General features: G+C 47.3%; 1 protein-coding gene across 2 annotated transcripts in view; it reads left to right on the top strand.

The window, feature by feature from the left end:
- The first annotated feature begins 1,714 nt into the window (after nucleotides 1-1,714).
- C1QTNF7 (C1q and TNF related 7) overlaps nucleotides 1,715-19,887 on the top strand; it is a 109,920-nt gene continuing 91,747 nt past the window's right edge. Inside the window, exon 1 of one of the 2 annotated variants that reach the window (XM_006931217.4) lies at nucleotides 1,715-1,899. Coding sequence is in view for 1 of the 2 variants with exons in the window: in XM_003985524.6 (XP_003985573.1) it covers nucleotides 2,198-2,225 (28 nt within the window). In the remaining variant the exon portion in view is untranslated. Of the gene's footprint in view, nucleotides 1,900-1,944; nucleotides 2,226-19,887 lie in introns of those variants that run through there. The other variant, XM_003985524.6, reaches the window with a different exon arrangement.

Below are 19,887 nucleotides of genomic sequence, written 5' to 3'. Positions count from 1 at the left end.
CTCATTCTGTAAATACCTTGCAAAATGCAGTCAATAGCAGCCAACACACACGGCGGATGTTTTCCCCCCAGCCTCGCGTCCTAGAGCTGCGGGGTGACTCGCACAGATGGCTGTGCGCGTTATCACAGATGTCGGTTTCACCACATGTGTCTGTTGGGGCAAAACCTGGCACTTCACTCGTCCAGCCTCCGGTATCCATTTCCTTGCCACTCAGCTCCTGACGACCCGGCCAGTGACACCGAGCGTAGGTTTTTATTAGGCAGCACCCTACGTCCATTACCAATTTTGGTATTGATCAGGGAGACAACACTAGCCGCTGTGGTCAATCGCAGTGACTCACAATAGGTCCTGCTGAGTGACCCATACGTAGTGAGGTGCTGAGTTAACGGCCGTTGAGTAAATGCAGCATTATGTGTCTCTATACGATTAGGTTATTTAGCATATTTGTATCTAATCTTCCACATTTAAGCAAACAAATTCCTAAGGAATAAGTGCATATTCAAGATCATATAATTGGAAAATCATAGATCAAGGTCCGGGACACTACTTGCACTCGTGCCTATAGACGTCTCTTCAGTAGTAGCCAGAGCGAAAATAGACTCGACCTTTTTCTCTGCTTTCATAGGAAAGAAAATCTGAAACCTGACCGCTTCCCTGCAGTTGTAGACCCTTTCTGTCTTTGCGCTATTTCAGTCAGAGGTATTATCCTCTGTCTATGGCATAACAGTTCCTTTAGGTGAGTCAAAAAACACAGTGGAAAATAATCTATAGTTTTAAAATAATGAATGAGGTTTTTGTCCTGTAATTTGTTCATGTAAGTTTACATACTTAATAGCATACTTAATAGACTGCACCTGTGTCCGTATCTCTATTCTCCACCAAATGGTTTACTTATTTAACTAATGTTTGCTATATTCATCGAGGAGATTTTACTATACCATAACCATTCATTAAGTCTGGCAAGGGCACACATTGTCCTGTTTACTGTCCTGTCAAAGCATAAGCACACAAAGCATAAGGGCACACATTGACCTGTTTACTGTCCTGTCAAAGCATAAGCTTTGACATATCCCTCCCCAGTGCAAACCCAAATTGTCAAAACTGTCGAATGATCTGAACCCAAATGATACTTTATTCATGAGGCATGTATTTATTGAGGACTTATTATCTCTCGGGAACTGAGCGAGACCTGCTTTAAGATATACTATAAATATTTTTTAAATCATCATTTTCGGCTGGCCACACTTTAAGTTGGCTATAATTTGAAATCACAAATGCTCAGGGTGTGTGTGTGTGTGTGTGTGTGTGCGCGCACGGGCGCGTGGGTGTTTCATGGCAGGTGGGGAAGGGTGGTGGCACTAGTAAAATCAGTAACACTGTATGTCACAAGACTTATATCCTGCTGCATGGACACACTCTGCAAAGTAAATATCGCTCCTGGAGTTTATGATTCACACTCAGGATGCAGGTTAACATAAGCCCGATGCGAATGACATCATTTTAGGTATGTTCTCCCTTTTATGAAAACATCACATACACTAATTTTACATTTGCAAGCAGACAAATTAGGGAAGAATTGCGTGGAAATAATTGTGTTAGCAAACGGGACGTCTAAGCCTAATTTCACCAGGAGTAACCGTTCTGTAAGTTGAGACAGAAACTTCCTTATGTGCTTTTATGCATCCAGTGAAGCGATGCCATTTGGTCTCAAGGCACCGCTTGAAAAGGCAAAGCAGCTTCGAGCACCACAGGGAGAAGAGCTACGGATAAAAGAGAGAAACAGAATTGCTCAGATACCTGAAACCTTTGCCTCTCGCTTGCCTCAGTCTGGAGTTTGCGGAAGAAATTCACCCACTCCCACTCCTGCCTAACGAGCGTATATATTAAGCTCTTTGAAATGTGAGTATTATGGGAAGGATCGCAGTTGCTTTAAATTATAGACGTTGGCAAGTGGCGGGGAGGAGCAGGAGGTTGTTTAAACTGAGAAAGACAGTTGCAAAACTTCATGCAACAGCATGAGCTCCAAGCTTCAAACACATTCTCGTGCTCAGAAGAGCACTTTATTTTTCACCGAGTTACTTTTTGTGTTGTTTCGAAGCGGCTTCGAATAATAGACACATATTCCTGCTTTCAATTTTTTAATGGTTTCTAAATTCATGGGACAACCAAAGCAAGAAAGCCTCCTGTCTTGGGGGAAATGTTGATAGCGGCAACGCCTAGAAAAGGTAAGCTCCTATTTTCATTGCACTTTTTCTCTTTTTCCCTCCTGTTTGGCCTTCGTCAAAAATATATACTGGAAGAACTTAAGACAGCTACTTGTAAAGAAGGGGGGAACTTGTAGAAAGTACGTCAACAAATGATAAATCAAGAGGTTGGAAAACCTCAGCGATCATGCCTTCTCCTGCCTTCTATTCCGCTTGACCCAAACCTCTGTGAAATAGCTTTGACTATTTGAAAAAATGTCATTTCTCTCAGAAAATGTGCGCAGGTCCTCCGAATTTCCAGCCTGATGCACCCCACATTCACCAGTGGGGTGATGGGCTCATTTATTGCCCAGGTCAGAGGATCCGTGTTTTTTTGTCCGGTTGTATGTAAGTCAACTTCCGGAGCTGTGATCTTTCTATTAACTCAGAAACCATTCCCAGGGAAGATTTTAATATCTTTCCAAAAATTCTCTTAAGTGTGGTTACTATGACTTCTTATAAACTTGTTTTGCAGAATATGGTTTTAAAAGTTAAATAAATCACTTGGCTTTTCCTTTGTAACGACGCGAGAGGATGTTACAGCTATTATGTCCTGGGAGAAAAAAAGTCCAATTCCAAGTTTGTGCATTCCGGTTGTCGTTGACTGACAATGCTAGTGTCTGGGTAGGGTGGCTGTGCCTTCTCGACTGTGCCTCAGATACAGGTAGGGAGCAGAGAGACTCAGATATTCCTCGGTTTTCTATTGCATTGGTCCTACGGGAAGTATGCTGTGGTTTGAGGTAGAAAGGTGCAAAAATGTGTGGTGTGTTATTCCTATTTCCCTGGGAAAGTCTCTGTTATCAGATTTCCCATCTTTCTGAGGCAGAATTCCAGGTGCAAAGAACTAGCTATCCACAGAGATCTAAGTCCAAATTCTTCCAGCAGGCTGCGATTTGAACAGAGCTGTGCGTTCGTTCCTCCACACACACATATGTACTCACAGGCGGAGGTTACAGAGCCCCGTGGGTTGGACCGAGCTGGAGGGGTCTGGGGCCTCTAGGCAAGCGCGGTCTACGCGACCCACTGGTACAGAAGCAGGACGGACATCCCCTCAGGCCTGGGTGAGAAGGCGAGGCTCTGCCCCGGGAAGCGGGCTTGGGTTGGGAAGGGTTCTACCTGCTTTGCCAGACCAGCTGCTGCCCTGTTTCTGGGATATTTTTTTTTTTTACTTCTGTGTCAAATTCTGATTATGTAAAGTGGATTATGGTGGCCTCCCCTACCTTTTGTGGTCTCAGTGAAAAGAAAGAGGTTAAGATCAAAAGAAAGACGTTGTGAGCAGAGAGGCGGCAGCTAGATCATTGCAAGGTGGTCAAGGGAAACTGCCAGCTCCTTTCTCCATCCCCAGCTGTTAGTGGAGGGAGGGATCCGTGCCTGCCACCCTGCTGTCCTTCTCCCCGTGTCTTCCCGGCTCTCTCTTCCTCCTTCCATTTCTGTCCACACCGGCCATGCAATCTCAAGAGAGGGAGCAGCGGGTTGGACAAACAAGATTATTACCATCTCCTCCTCTCCACCAGTCCCAGGCCAGTTGGGGAAGCCCCCACCCTATTTGGAGGGGGGGGTCTCCAGGACCCCACCCCATGACCTCATCACAGGCAGCCGGGGAGCTGGGATGGCCAGCAGTTGCATGGCGCCTGAGTGCACCCTGGGGAAGGGTGCGGCCCAGAAATGCGCAGTGTGGCATGACGTGGCTGCTGGGGAGTGGGGCGCGGACTTCCTATCATGGGCTCTCGTGGAGGCTGGCGGCATTTCTGGAAGCCAGGCCCGCCAGGCCCCACCTCTGAGCCTGAGAAGGCCCAAAGAAGACAAAAACAAAAAGGCAATTAGCGTTGCTAATGAAGCCCCAGGCCAGCTGACTCATCTGAGGCACAGCCACTGGGGGGCTTTGTAATGAAACCTGGACAACACCCTGGAAAGGACAGGTCAGGGTTGTCCCCAGAAGGACACTGATGAGAGGCCGATGTGACCTAATCGTGCTCCTCACCTCGGAGACGCTGGGGAGAGGCAACATCTGCGAGGCACAGAGGGAGGACGCTGTTAACTAGTGAACTGCCAAGCAGCTCAGGAACCATGCTGTCCGAACCTGGGAAGGTTTGGAACCAGACTCAGCCCAGGTTGGCAGCTACAATCACACCCCCATGTCTGAAGAGCCCCAGGCTGAGGAATCAACCCCCCCCCCAGAGCATCTGGGAAGATCATGATTCACTAAGCTCTGAGTGTCCACTCTGTGCCAGAAACTTTACCAAGGCTCTTTGAACATGGCCCTAGACAGACAGACCACACTTGGAGAACACAGAAGGGCTTTGCACATCAACCCGCTGACATCAAAGAAAGCTCCTCACAGAGTTGCATTTGAACTAGACCTTGGAGGAGGAGTAAAAGATCAGGAGACAAGGGGGGCAAGCATGCAGGCAGAGGTCAGTGAGCAAAGGTGCAGAAGTGGAAAGTTCGTGGCTCCTCCCGTGAACCAAGTAGCTTGGGAAGGCGAGGCTCTGTTTCCCAAAGTTCATCCCAAGGAACGACACTTTCATGGGCTGTTCATAAGAGGATAACCAAAAGCATTTCATGGTCAGGCAAATCCAAGGATGTGAAAAGCCATGCACCACAGTGGACCAGAACTCGGGTGCTGGGGTGACAAAGGTCTGATTCAAATCCCAGCCCTAACTCTTAACTGCCGTGAGAACTTGGACCATTCGAGCATCGGTTTCTTCATCTGTTAAGTGAGGATCATAATTACATCCATTCTTAAAGGGGCTAAGGCATTTGGAAATTAAGTTAAAGAATTCAAAGGAATTCTCCTCATATAGGAGCTCAGTGAATGTTAGCTACTCTCGTTAGCTGTTAAGACCTGGTTTCTTTACTGCAGGACTTCACATACATTTCAGTTTCCTACTGCCCCCTCTGTCTTTCCTTGAGCGGGTCATTAGAATCTAATGTTTTCCATAAGAGATTCTTAAGGACTGAGAATAAACTGAGGGTTGATGGGGGGTGGGAGGGAGGGGAAAGTGGGTGATGGGCATGGGGGAGGGCACCTGCTGGGATGAGCACTGGGTGTTGTATGGAAACCAATTTGACAATAAATTTCATATTAACAAAAATAAAAAATAAAAAAATCGAGTTAAAAAAAAAGAATCTAATGTTTTCATTAGAACTTAAAACCATGTCCCCCCCACCCCCACCCCGCAAGGCGTATTGCACAAAACATGGAATACGGAATGCCTGATGGAAAATGGCGAGGCTGAGTTGATCCAGTTGGTTGAGGCCACCGGGCCTTCAAGAGCATGCATTTCCCGAGATTACTCTACCGGTCTCTTCACACACTGTCTTCCATGTTTGTGTGAAACAAAAGCCCCACAACTGGGATTCTCATATCTAAAGAAATCAACTTTTTTTTTTAATATGGTCACCTTTTAGAGGGAAGAGAAAAGGGACATCCAAGAAAATTGTTGTCATACCCAAATGGTACACCTAAAAGGTCAGCTTTTGCCTGTGGTTTGAGGGTGTACCTCACAGGGGGCAACGCACAGGACACAAGCTAACCAAAACATGATCCCACCTTCAAGGAGTTACCGATCTCATGGGGACAATAACACGTGGGTTCCAATATCTAAAATGCAAAAGTATGGGGTGCCTGGGTGGCTCAGTCAGTTAAGCAGCTGACTTCGGCTCCGGTCATGATCTCACAGTTTGTGAGTTTGAGTCCCGAGTCGGGCTGTCTGCTGACAGCTCAAAGCCTGGAGCCAGCTTCAGATTCTGTGTGTGTCTCTCTCTCTGCCCCTCTCCCATTCACCTCTGTCTTTCTCTCTCTCTCTCGAAAATAAATAAACATAAAAAATTTTGTAAACGCAAAACTAGATTTACAAGAAGGACTATGAGAGCTCAAAGGGAGTGGGAGCTCACAGCAAAGGAGCCTTCAGCTCCCTGGAATAATCAAAGTAATGTGTCACATTCTTTGATGTTTACCATGTACAAGTGACTAGGCCTAGTACTCCATAGTATGACCGGCCCATGTGCCCTTCGTAAGGCTTCACGGTGAGTGTGGGCTTGTGCATCTCACAGATGAGAAAACGGAGCCATAGAGAAATTCGGTGGCCTGCCTGAGACGTCCTAGGAAGTAAGGGGCAGAATACACTCTCAAACTCAGCCCCATCGAGGGCTCTGTATCCCTCACCCAGCGAAGACTCCTCAGAGGAGCTACTATGTAATTTGGCCTTGAAGGATGCATAGGGATTGGTGGGAGGGGTATTCCAGGCAGCAAGAATATTAGTAAAAGCATGAAAGAAGAAAGCATAGGGAATAGCAGGAAAGCCACCCTAGCAGAATAAAGTGTATGAATAGAGAGCTGGGGGAGATGAGCTCAAAAAAAGAAAAAAAAGAAAAGAAAAGAAAGGGCAAGACTTTGTTGGAACGAGATCATAGAAAGCCTCGAACGCCAAACCACAAAGTTTAGATTTTTTTAATGGAATAATCATTAGAAGTTTGTAAACAAGAAAGTAACTCCCTGGCAGTTCATTCAGATGATGATTTAAGATGATTAATCAGGGTCCAGAAGGGGCAGAGACTAAATCTCCAGTTAGGAAGTGGATATTTGTCCAGACAAGAGATAAGAGCAGCAGGGGGGTCACACGGCAGTTAAAGGGTGGAGATGCTCCTTGGGCCCAGTCCCCTTAAACTGTTTACACCACGGCCTTGACCATCCTAGTGGACTTTCTGAATAGCAGCCTCAAGGACTTCTTAAACCCAGATTCAAGCCTGTAAAATGTGAGGGAGTGGACGATGGAAGGGACAAGAGGAGCTGATTGACCTCCGAGGGCCTTCTGATATCTCAAACTCGATGGAGGTAGCCTGCCAAGCACTTTTATGAAAACCACTAACTGTATAGTTCCCTATCCAATCACCTTTCTGGACTGCTCTTTCATATCAAGCAGGCACATTTGCAAGAGAACTTGAGGGTGTGCAAAAGTTTGGCGAGTTCACAGCCATGGCAATTACATAGTAGTGGTGTTGGCACGCAGTGATTGGGGGAGGGTGTATTTCAACGTATCCCTTTGGGAGAAACATTTATCCATCATCCTGGCCGTGTGCCTTCTGCAACATTCAGCTGCCTACCTCCGGTGACCGCGGAGTCCTGCATTTCATACGACGTCAGAACCTTGCGGGGCTCCAAATGGTAGTTACTCCTATAGGTGTCGTGTGACCTCCTCCAGCTCCCAAAGAGGTGGTCAGCTTCCAGACAGTAGGAATTAATTCATCTTTGACTATCTGTTGCCTTACGGCCATGGTAGGTCTGACTCAGTTTACAAACGCATGTCTCCAAGAAGTGTCACATTTCCTTATTTTCTGATTTTCTTATTTTTAACTTATTATTTCAACTTATTTTCAACTTATTTTCTTATTTTCAACTTGAACCTGATCCCGAGTCCATGCCAGCAGGAACTTCAGTTTCTGAAGTTATCTGGCTCCTGTCCCCACAACCTCCAATACCAGGGTGGGCTTCCTTCACAGCAGTCATGCCCACTCTTATAAACTGCCTGTCTCTTAGATGTCTGTGGATTCTGCTTTCCAACTGGGGATCACCATCCAGTCCAGGGACCTGGTGTCTGAGCAATCCTGGGCCACCCAGAGCGAGCGTTTCCGCTTCTCACAGATGTACCCATCCCCGGGCTCCCAGTCTCCAGGTCAGGGTGAGGATCCCGTCTCAAAGGTGCCCCGACTCCCGCTCTCCCAACATATTCTCTTGGATTTGGACTTTCAGAAAATAAAGGAGCAGGCGTCGTTGTCAAGAAATTTCTGCCTCCTGCTCTGCACAATCTTGAAACAAGGACACACAAAGGACCAGGCCACGTTCTTGGAGTAAGCTGGGGGTGGAGAACACAAATAAAGTTATTTTGTCACTCACCCTATAGGTGTTTAACAATCATCAGTGAAATGCACGCCCCAGTAACTGACGAAGTGGTTCCTTCAAAGTTTGTCACCAGAGGAGGTATTATTATGATCCGCTTAAGAGAGCCTTTTTGTGAAGCACCTACCATGCGCCAATGCTTTACATATACTGTGTCCATATCCCCATTTTTCAGATGAGGAGAAGTGAGCAGCTTACCTTAGATCCCACAAGCACACGGAGGTAGAGCAGGTATTTAAACTCAATCTGTGTCCGTCTCCAAAACCCATACCCTGTCCACAGCCACATGGACTCCCAGAAAGGATTCCTAATTTCTGTCTGGCAGTCTAGAGGCCTGCTCTGGACAGGTGCCTTTTCTCACTAAAATGTGTTTTAAATGAAGATTATTTTTTCACCATGAACATAGTATGACTCCGCTCACTATAGTAATAATCCCATAGAACGATTTACTGCCCCGGCTCGTCATACACCTGTAGGCAGCGTGGAGTCAGACATACTCCTGTCGGAAAGACGAGACCAGGGTAAGGTGGCTCATCCAAGACCACAGAGGCAGAAGAGGGGTTAAACCCATGCTCGCCCGTCTCTACCTCCAAGTCAAGGAGAGGGAATTAGTCCTAATTAATGAAAGGCTACTTATAAAATAGCATTAAATATTTGCAGTTTAACAGACTTTTCATCTGCCAATAGCCATAGTTTATGCAGCCTCAGAACACATCCTACAGATGTAACCTAATGATATTTGAGAGCCATCAGTAAGACACCAGTTGGTGGCCTTGCCGATCGCTAACTTCCTCAAAGCAGCTCATCCTCTGAAGGTGGTAAATAATTTTTTTCAGTTTTTTTTTTTTGCACCATTAATTTTTTTTTTTTTAGAAAAGACTCTTGATGAAGTGATTTTTATCCCATTTCACTCTAAAATCTAATTGGACATCACTGGAATCTTTGTCAAGGGATCCCTTGAACTTACTACCACCCTTTTATGTCAGGTGAATTTCTATCAATTTCTCGGATCATCGGCATCTCCTCTTTTCCTTCACAACAGAGACCATATCCGTCGGGATGGTCTTGGAGAGCCTTTGAAAATTTGTCTTTGGACCACCCTCCTTGTGCACATTCATCCCACCTGCCCCCCATATACCCAGGTTTACCAAATACTACAGACTGGTGGCTGAAACAGCAGGAATTTTTGTCTCACAGAGGCTGGAAGTCTGAGATCAAGGTATCAGTAGGTTTGGTTTTTTCTGAGACCTCTCTGCGTGACTTGCAGAGGGCTGCTTTCTCCCTGTGTCCTCACCTGGTCTTTGTGCGGCCCTGGTATCTCTTTGTGTGCTTAAATTTGCTCCTCTTAAGAGGATACCAGTCGAATTAGATTAGGACCCCCTTCCCGGGCCTCTTTTTACCCTTATCATAGCCTTCATGGCCTTACCTCCGAATACAGTCACATTCTGAGGTACTTCAACATGGAATTTCGGGGAGCCTCCGTTGAACCCAGAACAACCCAATGCCTGCACAGTGAAGTCCACAGTCTATCGGGCACCCCTTTTCTCTATGTGTCATATAGGTCTAAAGAATCTAGTCCAGGGGCACCTGGGTGGCTCGGTCGGTTGAGCATCTGACTTTGGCTCAGGTCACGGTCTCGCGGTCTGTGAGTTCGAGCCCCGTGTCGGGCTCTGTGCTGACAGCTCAGAGCCTGGAGCCTGCTTCAGATTCTGTGTCTCCCTCGCTTTCTGCCCCTCCCCCACTCACACTATGTCTGTCTGTCTGTCTCTCTCTCACAAATAAATAATCTAGTCCATTCCCTTGCCTTTGTGTGAATTACGCCGAATGCAATAAAATTGCTGACCTTCAACCCTTCCATACCTACCAAAGTGGCACTTTTATATGATTCCAATATAATCTGGAAACTTAACAAAAACTTTCATTTCTTGATGATGGTTTTATGTGCCAGGCCCTTAAAATATCACACCAACTGTTGCTCGTGCCCTTGTTTGTCCCTGAGGCTGACACAGAATGATATTCAGACTTTGAGAATGTATCCACAATACAGATCTCACCTCCAGCTTCAATGCCACCGGTAACAAAAAGCTCACACTTAATAAGGCCGCCCCTTCCAGCAAAACACCATTGGTCAGCAGGAAGTTCTTCTTTATTCTGCCTAGAATCTGGCCCTTATTAACGTCTCTCCATTAGTCCTTGTGCTGCCTTTTAGCAGTAGCAAGGAAACGTCCAGCTCTTTCTCTAACATTTTAAATACTCGGAGGTGTCCCTCTGTGCCTTCCCACCCTCTCCCGGGTCTCCCTGCACTTACAGGGAGGGCTTTCCCCCTGGACACCATGGGGTTCACAGAGGATACCCATGACCCTCTTGAAACAGACCTCCAGACCTGAACACCAGATTCCAGATAAGTTTCACATCTTGGGCTGACTCCATGTCAACTTCCTGGGATGGAAGGTGACTACTTGCAGTCCTGCACTGAGAAAGGATCTGAACTCACTCTAGGGTTAGCAGGAAAGACTGTAGAATGAAATCAGTGAATTCTAAGGGAGAATCAGAGGCTTTCTAGAGTTGGTCCAACTACTACTCTGCATATTGCCTGACGGCCCCAGTTGCAGGGAGACTAATTTACGCTCTCTGATTTAAACACTCTGTTTTCCTCAATGCTAAATTTTGCATCAGCTTTGCTAGTGAACCCATCTCATAAAAAGACCATCTAAAACGCTCAGATTAGTTTTTACACTTACTTGTCCAAAGGGCTATTTTGACCCGTGTTATGGTCTTGCTTCTCTTCACGGTTAACTAGGAAAAAAAAAATGAAGAATCAGGAACTATGATCTCTGTGTGCCATTTTTAGCCCTAACCCTTCCTGGTTGCACAAGTGATTTGAACTCTGAGCCTCTGTTTGTTCATCGTGGAAGATGGGAATAATATATTCCTATCCCACTGGACTCACTGGAAGTACTCAGTGAGATGTTAGAAAAGGTACACACACTGGAAGGTGATGCAAATTTTTGTTACTGTTGGGCGCCAGGTGTTTCTGGCCAGCCAGTCAATCTTTCCCTCGTCCTCCTTGTCTTCTGGAATTTCTTCTCACCGGACAAACTGACAACTAATAGGGAATTAAAACAAAAGTGCAAACAAGAGAAACTAATGCACACCCCCAACTCAGTAAATAGACTTGTATGTGAATGAAAGGAGTCAAGGGAAAGGACTTCAGCCGAGACGAAAGAGTTGCCATGACGCTGTCAAAACAGACTGACAAATAAAATCCAGATTGGCTCTCTTGGGCTTGATGTGACCAGTCGAGTCCCCGGGTGTGTGGCTTGTGATGGTTTGTGCTCACCATTGGCTCACCTGGTTCTACATTGTGGCTCTAACACTTTTGCCTCCAAAAGAAACTACACCTGCTTCTCAGTGTTCTCAGCAATACCTTAGCAGAGCTCGAATCAATACATTAAGCCGAGGGCTACAGCTACCTATTGGACCTCACGGGAAGTGTGCATGAATGAATAAGCATGTGGCAGAGACCCTGGCGACCTAGGACATCATGCTCCCCCTGAAGTGGGCAGACACCCCCCACTCTAGTGGGCTGTGTCCGTGGGCCAACGTGGCCTCACAGTGTCAGATCTTCAGATTTTTCAAGAAAATCCACACATTTGGATTTATATGTGAGATGTTCCTTTTTGAGAAACACTTGCCGGGGGCGCCTGGGTGGCTCGGTCGGTTAAGCATCAGACTTCAGCTCAGATCGTGATCTCACGGTTCATGAGTTCGAGCGCCGCGTCGGGCTCTGTGCTGACAGCTCAGAGCCTGAAACCTGCCTCGGATTCTGTGTCTGCCTCTCTCTCTGCCCTCCCCTGATCACACACTCTCTCTCACTCTCTTTCTCTCAAAAATAAACATTTAAAAAACAAACAAACACACACCTGCTAGGTTTTTGACCCTTAGAAATGGCAATTTCATATGGTGCAACTCACTATAATCTACAGACAGAAACAAAGTTCCCATTTTCTTGTTGTGTGGGAAATCTCAAGAGCCTTCGCTCTTCCAAGAAATTTCCTAAATAAACATGTACACAGACATGCGCAACACTCACGGCAATACTTAAACGAGGGCACCTGCTGCCCAGAAGGTGCTCGTGTGGTAGGGCTTTCTGGAATCCTTTCCGCATCCCTAATAAGGCTGATACTGCTTACCATTTCTTACAAATGAGACCAAAGCCTCCCCATCGGTTAGCGGTGACACATCCGTACATGAGCATATAATCCCCTGGCCAACAAAGCTTGGACCCTTGTGTCTTTTGGATCAGAGGAGGAAGTGTAAAACACAGGTCACCCCAGAAGTGGGCAGGTTGAGGTGACTGCTAATTCTCCTGGGCTCTTGTGGTAACCGCCAATCTCCTACCCCTTGTATTCGTGCACTTGGGCCACTGTAACAGGATGATGCCACAGGCTGGGGACTTGGACAACAGAAATCTCTCTTCTCATAGTTCTGGAGGCTGGAAGTCCAAGAGCCAGGTCCCAGCAGGGCTGGTTTCTAGCAAAAACCCTCTTTCTGCCTCACAGACACCAGCTTTCTTGCTGCGTCCTCACATGACACAGAGAGAGAGATCTGTGTCTCCCCCTCTTATAAGGACACCAGTCCTATTGGATTAGGCGCCCACCCCCATAACCTTCTTTACCTTAATTACCTCCCTAAAGGTCTTGTCTCCAGGTACAGTCACATCGAAGGTTAGGGCTTCAACATACGCGTGGCGGCAGACATCATTAAGGCCCTAACACCCCAAACCCTTTCCATGGACACTGCACCTCTCCTGTCATTTTGTTCATTGCCAGCCCACACCCTCTGGCCCCCACCCGCCTGCCTGCCTCACCGGGCCAGCTCCCTTTCCATCGCCCACTTCTTTCAGACCACACTGTCTCTCCTTTCTCCCTTTCCCAACCTCCTTCCCCTTCCCCGTTCTCTGCCCATTTCTCCCTTCTTCTGCCTTTCTTGCCTTCTCTTTCGCTGCGGCCGTCACCTTCTCCAAAATCCCATTCTCACCCCATTTTCTCCTCGCCCTCTTCTTCACGCATCCCCTTCAAGCCTACGTTCCATGTTTGTGTGTGCGCCCTCCATAACCAGGGTGCCTAGCCCAGTGCCTGCTAAACCACAGAAACCCCATAAATGGCAGTGTACCCCCCCCCCACACACACACAGGATTTGAGGCACGTTCAAAGAGAAGGGCGAATGAAGGGGTTTACGTGGAAATAGAAAATCAAAGCCATGAGGGGAAGGAGGGACAAAATGTGTGAACCACAAGGACCGATCTGGAGACTGTGATTGAGCGTGAAATTTCACTTCCTGGCAGCCCGAACCCAATCTTTCCAGACTTCGAGAGACTCGTGCGTTCTCTGGTGTGCTCAGGGTGCGGACTGCAGAAACGGGGCCACCTCCCTTTCCGTTGCCCTGAGCCCGTCGGGCCTTGGAACAACTGTCTTTCCCCACATGTCAGCTCACTTCTCAGGCCTGGCTCTCCACAGCTGTGTTGTGTTAAAATCTCACATCCTATTTAAATGTTGTTTTGTGCTGTAGCACATGAAAATCTCATCCTTAAGGCAATGGGTAGTGGAGGTTGCGGCTATGGTGTTGCTGGAGGGAATGTGCAATCTGGTGAATCAGAAAGCTTGCCAAGTGCAGGTTCAAAGGACACCTGGGTGGTTTGGGGAGAAAAGGATCAGAGAAAACAGGGAGGGGAGAAAGGAGGAGGAAGAAAGAGAAAGGCTTCTCTGAGTCCTTCCAACATTCCCCTGAAAAACACTCATTTTCCTCACCTTTCTGATCCTGTGCTCTTTCCTCTCACCGTTACCTTCCCTCTGAGATCCGCAGAGAGACCCTGTCTCCACCCCAGGCCGCTCCCTCCCACTGAAAACCTAGTCCTTCGTTTCCAACATGCTCTGCGGAACATAGAAAACGAACCATCAGGGGAGCCTGGGTGGCTCAGTCGGTTGAGCGTCCGACTTCGGCTCAGGTCCTGATCTCACATTTTGTGAGTTCGAGCCCCGCGTCGGGCTCTGTGCTGATGGCTCAGAGCCTGGAGCCTGCTTTGGATTCTGTGTCTCTCTCTCTCTGCCCCTCCCCCACTCATGCTCTCTCTCTCTCTCTCTCTCTCTCTGTCAAAAATGAATAAACATTAGAAAGAAAGAAAGAAAGAAAGAAAGAAAGAAAGAAAGAAAGAAAGAAAGAAAGAAGACGAACCATCATCAATGAACTTTCTGTGTTGTTAGCGGCCTGGCCATTCTCCCAAACGGATCAGTGTCTGAGACTATCACTGCTCTATTAGATTCTGGACACACGTGTCAACAGGGCCATTGCCAAGCTGAAGACAGGTGGCTTGGGTGACCGGAAGAGGAGTGTGAAAAACAAAGAACACAGAGAAGGATTGTGGGGTCCCACCCTGCAGAAGGGCAAACCGGCAGGAGGCACAAGACTGATTTCAGGTATTTGAATATCTCCCTGAGGAAGGATGTCTGAAGCAGTTCTTCAAGACTGGGCATCAATTACTTAGGATTCTTAATCCATAGAGGATTTGATCCGAGTCAAAATAGCAGCTCTATCATTTTCTAGGCTTGTGTTCTGGGGCAACTAACTCTTCCCGTGGCCATTTCCCTGCTGTAAAAAATGAGGAAAATAGTATCTTTCTCATCAAAGTTTCTGTGAGGATATAAAATGGTGCTCAATCGATCAGAGCTAAGATTAATATTCCTGGTATCTCTGTTGAAATGCAATAGAAGAGAAAGCATTAGATATACAGGGTTATTAAGTTGTTTGGATCATAAAGTATAAGATTTTTCCTTCCTTCCTTCCTCCCTTCCTCCCTCCCTCCTTCCCTCCTTTCCTCCTGCCCTCCCTTTCCTTCCTTCCTTCCTTCCTTCCTTCCTTCCTTCCTTCCTTCCCTATCTCTTTCAGAGATAGCTTTCTGACTAACCAGGAATTGCAAGTTTCCTTTAGCAACACTATAGCAACAATTCCAGCTATAAATTGCCTTACTCAAAAGACTGCATTGTAAACAGGATTGGAAAAAGACCCTGAAAGAGACTCAGAGGAAGTGTCTAGCAAGCAGGGGGAAAAGAGAGCTTTGCAATATTATATAAATAAAGGAGAGGGAGAGTCTTAGCTGTGGTTCTCAACCTTACCTGCACCTTAATCATCGACAAGGGAGCTTTGAAAGATCCCGGCGCCCGGGCTGGACCCCAGACCATTACATAAGAACCTCTGGGGCTGAGATCCAGACGTAAATAATTTTTAAAGCCCCCCCCCGCCAGGGTGATTCTAATGTGCAGCCAAGATTCAGAACCGCTGTGTTAGAGGAAGCGGTGTCCAACAGACGGGGAAGCTGCAGAGTTGACAAGGCTATATGCTGTCCGTGCAGTGTCAGCACACTGGGAACTTTCTAAACTCTGGAGAGACTTTTCGGGAGAACTGCAGAAACAGAAAGCCTGCTGTACACGCAAGGAGGAAGAGCCTATTACAGGGGAGGCTCGGTCCTTCAACAAATGTGCTGGAACAGAGAAGGGAAGGGTGAGGACCAGAGCTTGAGGAGTCAGCAAAAGCAAAATACTTCCTTTTCGGCACATGGGAGACCCGAACATACTTGAGCCAGAGATGAGCCTACCATATCGTGTATGCTTGCAATTTAAATTTTGGAACGTAGTGAAAAAATATGTGCACTGATCCGGTCAATTTCATCTGGAGGATTTCAGGTTCATCGCGGACCAAGCGTGCCCCGCCGCTTTACACCTCACGACTTGTTTTGTTTTAACTGTCACTTGTTACATTTTCCGCTGTGGGTCAAACATGTCACTGGAGGCTCACAGCCTCCCCGAAGCCTCACAACCCTGTAGAGTGCTGCCATTTTACCGATGAGGAAATGCCTCAGGTGAGGAAAGGAGATCCAGAGAGGGTCGGTGGTTTGCCCAGAGGCGGTGGGTGGCAAAACCAGGCTTCCAACCTGGATCTGTAGGACCCCTCAAGTCCCCTGGGTCTTCTGGCAAAACCAGGCTTCCAACCTGGATCTGTAGGACCCCCCAAGTCCCCTGGGTCTTCTGGCAAAACCAGGCTTCCAACCCGGATCTGTAGGACCCCCCAAGTCCCCTGGGTCTTCTGGCAAAACCAGGCTTCCAACCTGGATCTGTAGGACCCCCCAAGTCCCCTGGGTCTTCTGGCAAAACCAGGCTTCCAACCCGGATCTGTAGGACCCCCCAAGTCCCCTGGGTCTTCTGGCAAAACCAGGCTTCCAACCTGGATCTGTAGGACCCCCCAAGTCCCCTGGGTCTTCTGGCAAAACCAGGCTTCCAACCTGGATCTGTAGGACCCCCCAAGTCCCCTGGGTCTTCTGGCAAAACCAGGCTTCCAACCCGGATCTGTAGGACCCCCCAAGTCCCCTGGGTCTTCTGGCAAAACCAGGCTTCCAACCTGGATCTGTAGGACCCCCCAAGTCCCCTGGGTCTTCTGGCAAAACCAGGCTTCCAACCTGGATCTGTAGGACCCCCCAAGTCCCCTGGGTCTTCTGGCAAAACCAGGCTTCCAACCTGGATTTGTAGGACCCCCCAAGTCCCCTGGGTCTTCTGGCAAAACCAGGCTTCCAACCCGGATCTGTAGGACCCCCCAAGTCCCCTGGGTCTTCTGGCAAAACCAGGCTTCCAACCCGGATCTGTAGGACCCCCCAAGTCCCCTGGGTCTTCTGGCAAAACCAGGCTTCCAACCCGGATCTGTAGGACCCCCCAAGTCCCCTGGGTCTTCTCGCCCTGCCGTGGCACCACCGGATAAAACACAGGTTCAATCCTTGGAGAGCTAGCTGCGTGCTTCCATCGAAATCCACACAATGGCAACGACGACCTGAAAGGCAATGTCCCGGCACCGGGGCCTCTGAAAGAAAAGAAGTTTTTAAGAGTGAAAAATGTACCAGAGGCTGCAGCACCTACTCTATAGGTTGCGGAGGGCCTGGGCAAGAGAGGGGCGGGCAGGAAGTCAGTGGCATCATGGACGTGGGTGCCCAGGGAGGTAGTGGGGGAGCAGCCAGAACGGGGATCGCCCACAACTGACACTGATCTGCAAATGCAGCGTCTTGAGCTCAGGTGCGGTGGCATTCAGACAAAAACGGCCACGCTCAACACTGCTCCTCTCTGCCACCTGCCTAATTCCCTGGACGTGCAGTGCTTGCTGGCCTCTGCCTGCCGGAGCATGCGACCCATGTCGGCTCACTTGGCTGCCTTCACTTGCGGAAACTAAATCTCCGCATCCCTCGGTCACCCCTGAAAACTGACTAGTGTTTGTTTGCAAGCAGTACTTTCCTTCAGTACGTCCAGGTGTATGTGGTCCAGAGGGCTGCTTTGATTTCCGGAATATTAGCTTAGAGGAGAATGAAATCTAATAACATATATAATATGAGCTCCAAATAGCCGCGTGATCTGTGTCAAAGAGATGATTTCCACTTGGGTCAGCATCTGTACATATTATTATTAGCTATCCCTTGCGCCCTGACGGAGGACTGAGCAAGACATTGCTTTCCCTTCCAATCAAAAAGCCTGGAAACTGGTGATGCAGTGTCTGCATGAAAGAGCCAGTGACATTTTGTGTTGCCTTTTTAAAAAATGTTTTAATATAACCGTGTTTTAAGAGAAACTGGCCAGCAAGTTCACTCCAGGACAAGTTTTGGATTCTTTGCGAATCAAGTTGGGTAAGACCATAACAGAGACTGTTTGGTTTGGACAGAAAAACTGCCAACATGCCCATAAAAGGGAGAACTGGCTGGGCATTTTTCTTTCGGCTCTCATTTTCAGATTTTCTTCAAAAGTGAGTCTAAGAAAAATTTGGGAGAAGCCGTGTGATATACCCATAAAACACAAAACACCTCAAATAGAGCTTGTGTCTCAGACCGAACCAGTTTAGGGATTTTGTGATGATTGAGAACAACATTCCTGTCTCTGATATCCCTAACTGATTATAGAAATCATCAGAATAAAGGAAAGATGGGCATTGGCTGAGTGCCCGCTGTGTGTCTGATATGTACCCTATGTCCTAACTGTTAGACAAGCATGATCTCATTCAGTCTTCCCGGTCACCCCCTCAGTTAGTATTATTCCCATTTACCAAGAAGAAAAAGAAGCTGAGTTATGAGCTCCAGAATGAAACTACTATTTGTCCAAAATGTGTTTGAACCAGCAAATGTATGAATCTTAGAAGATGAATATATGTGAGTACATATATACTCATATATATTCATCTTCTAAGATTCATATATATATATATATATATATATATATATATAGTGGATATATATGGTGTATATATATATATATATATATATATACGGTGACTTTATATATATATGTGTGTGTGTGTGTGTGTGTGTGTGTGTGTGTATAGAAAGTTAGAGAGAGTGAATACACACACATATTATATAATGAATCTATAGGTCCTGTATCAATTCTAATCCTTGGAAATCAGAAGCTCATGTTTTGTGTGTCCAAAGCTTCAGTCCAGTACATCCCAGTATTTGTGGATCTCCTTGAAGAAGCACCATGAGCCCCTCCTCCTCCACAGCTGTTTTGTGGAAGGCTGGTTGTGTGCACTTAACCCTCATCAAAACCCACCTTCCAACTGGGGAAAATGAGGCTCAGAAGTCCCAAACTGCAAAGGAGAGGAGGCTGGACAGGGTCTTGAAGGAATGATGGGACCCACGTGTCCGGTGGAAAAACGGCAGAAAAGGCTTGCATATGGAATCCATGGGGAAGGCCAAGGAGCCCTACACAGATCAGAGAAAAAATGTTCTGGAAGGAAAGTAGTGAGATAAAAGTTGGATAAGATTTGGATGGGGTCAAACCAGGAAAAACTCAATACAGGAGAGTTAATGCTGACTTTGTTCTCAACGAACTGGGGAACCCATCGGAGGCTTTTGAGTGAGGGGGGCATGTGGGATGCAGAATTTTAGGATTAGCCTGGCCCTGGTGTGAAGAGGGATGGAAAGTGGAGAGGCCAGAGGGAGAACTTTCCTCAGAAGGATTCCATGACACTCTCAAGGCCAAGGCTCTGCATGGCATTTGGGTTCTGCTGTGTCCTATTCTGGAAGAAGACATCCTTATGGACTCCTGTCGAATGGGCTCAACCCTGTGGCCTTTGATATGGCCATGTCGTCCTGACAGTACAGAAATTCCAGGAACTCTTCCAGCCCCACCCGCTAATGGAGGAGGCCCCGTACACTCATGTTGACCTTAGAAAGCAGGAAGACAAGATAAGCTTGTCTCCTAAAGAATTTGGGGGGGAAAAATGTTGTTGTCTCCTAAAGAATTTTTCCCAACGCTCAAGGACCCAAATTTAAAGTATGGGCCCCAAAGCAAAAATGTCAGAATGCGAAGAGCTCACTTGAACTTTGTTAATACTTAGAGGACCGTGTCCCAGAGAGACACTGCTTCCTCACTCCACCCCAGCTCACGTATGCAGGCACTACACCGCTAGATTCTTGCTTTTGTCGGAGCAACGTCCAGAGACTGATGCATTAGGAATATCCAGGCGAGAGCTCGCTTTGGGGCAGGTGATGGGTCCGTGCTGTTTACAGGTTGTAAGAATTCAGGAAGACTGAGTGGGGAAAGGGGCTGGAAAGCTAGGATTGAATATCTAAGTCCGCTTTGCCAGAAGACCTTGGGCAAATTCATTCAGCTGCAGAATAGCAATAAACACATGAGGATGAGATTAAGGAATGTAAGTGAC

This window comes from Felis catus, chromosome B1, assembly GCF_018350175.1.
Source record: "Felis catus isolate Fca126 chromosome B1, F.catus_Fca126_mat1.0, whole genome shotgun sequence".
NCBI lineage: Eukaryota > Metazoa > Chordata > Mammalia > Carnivora > Felidae > Felis > Felis catus.
This window is presented reverse-complemented; position numbering and strand designations above follow the sequence as displayed.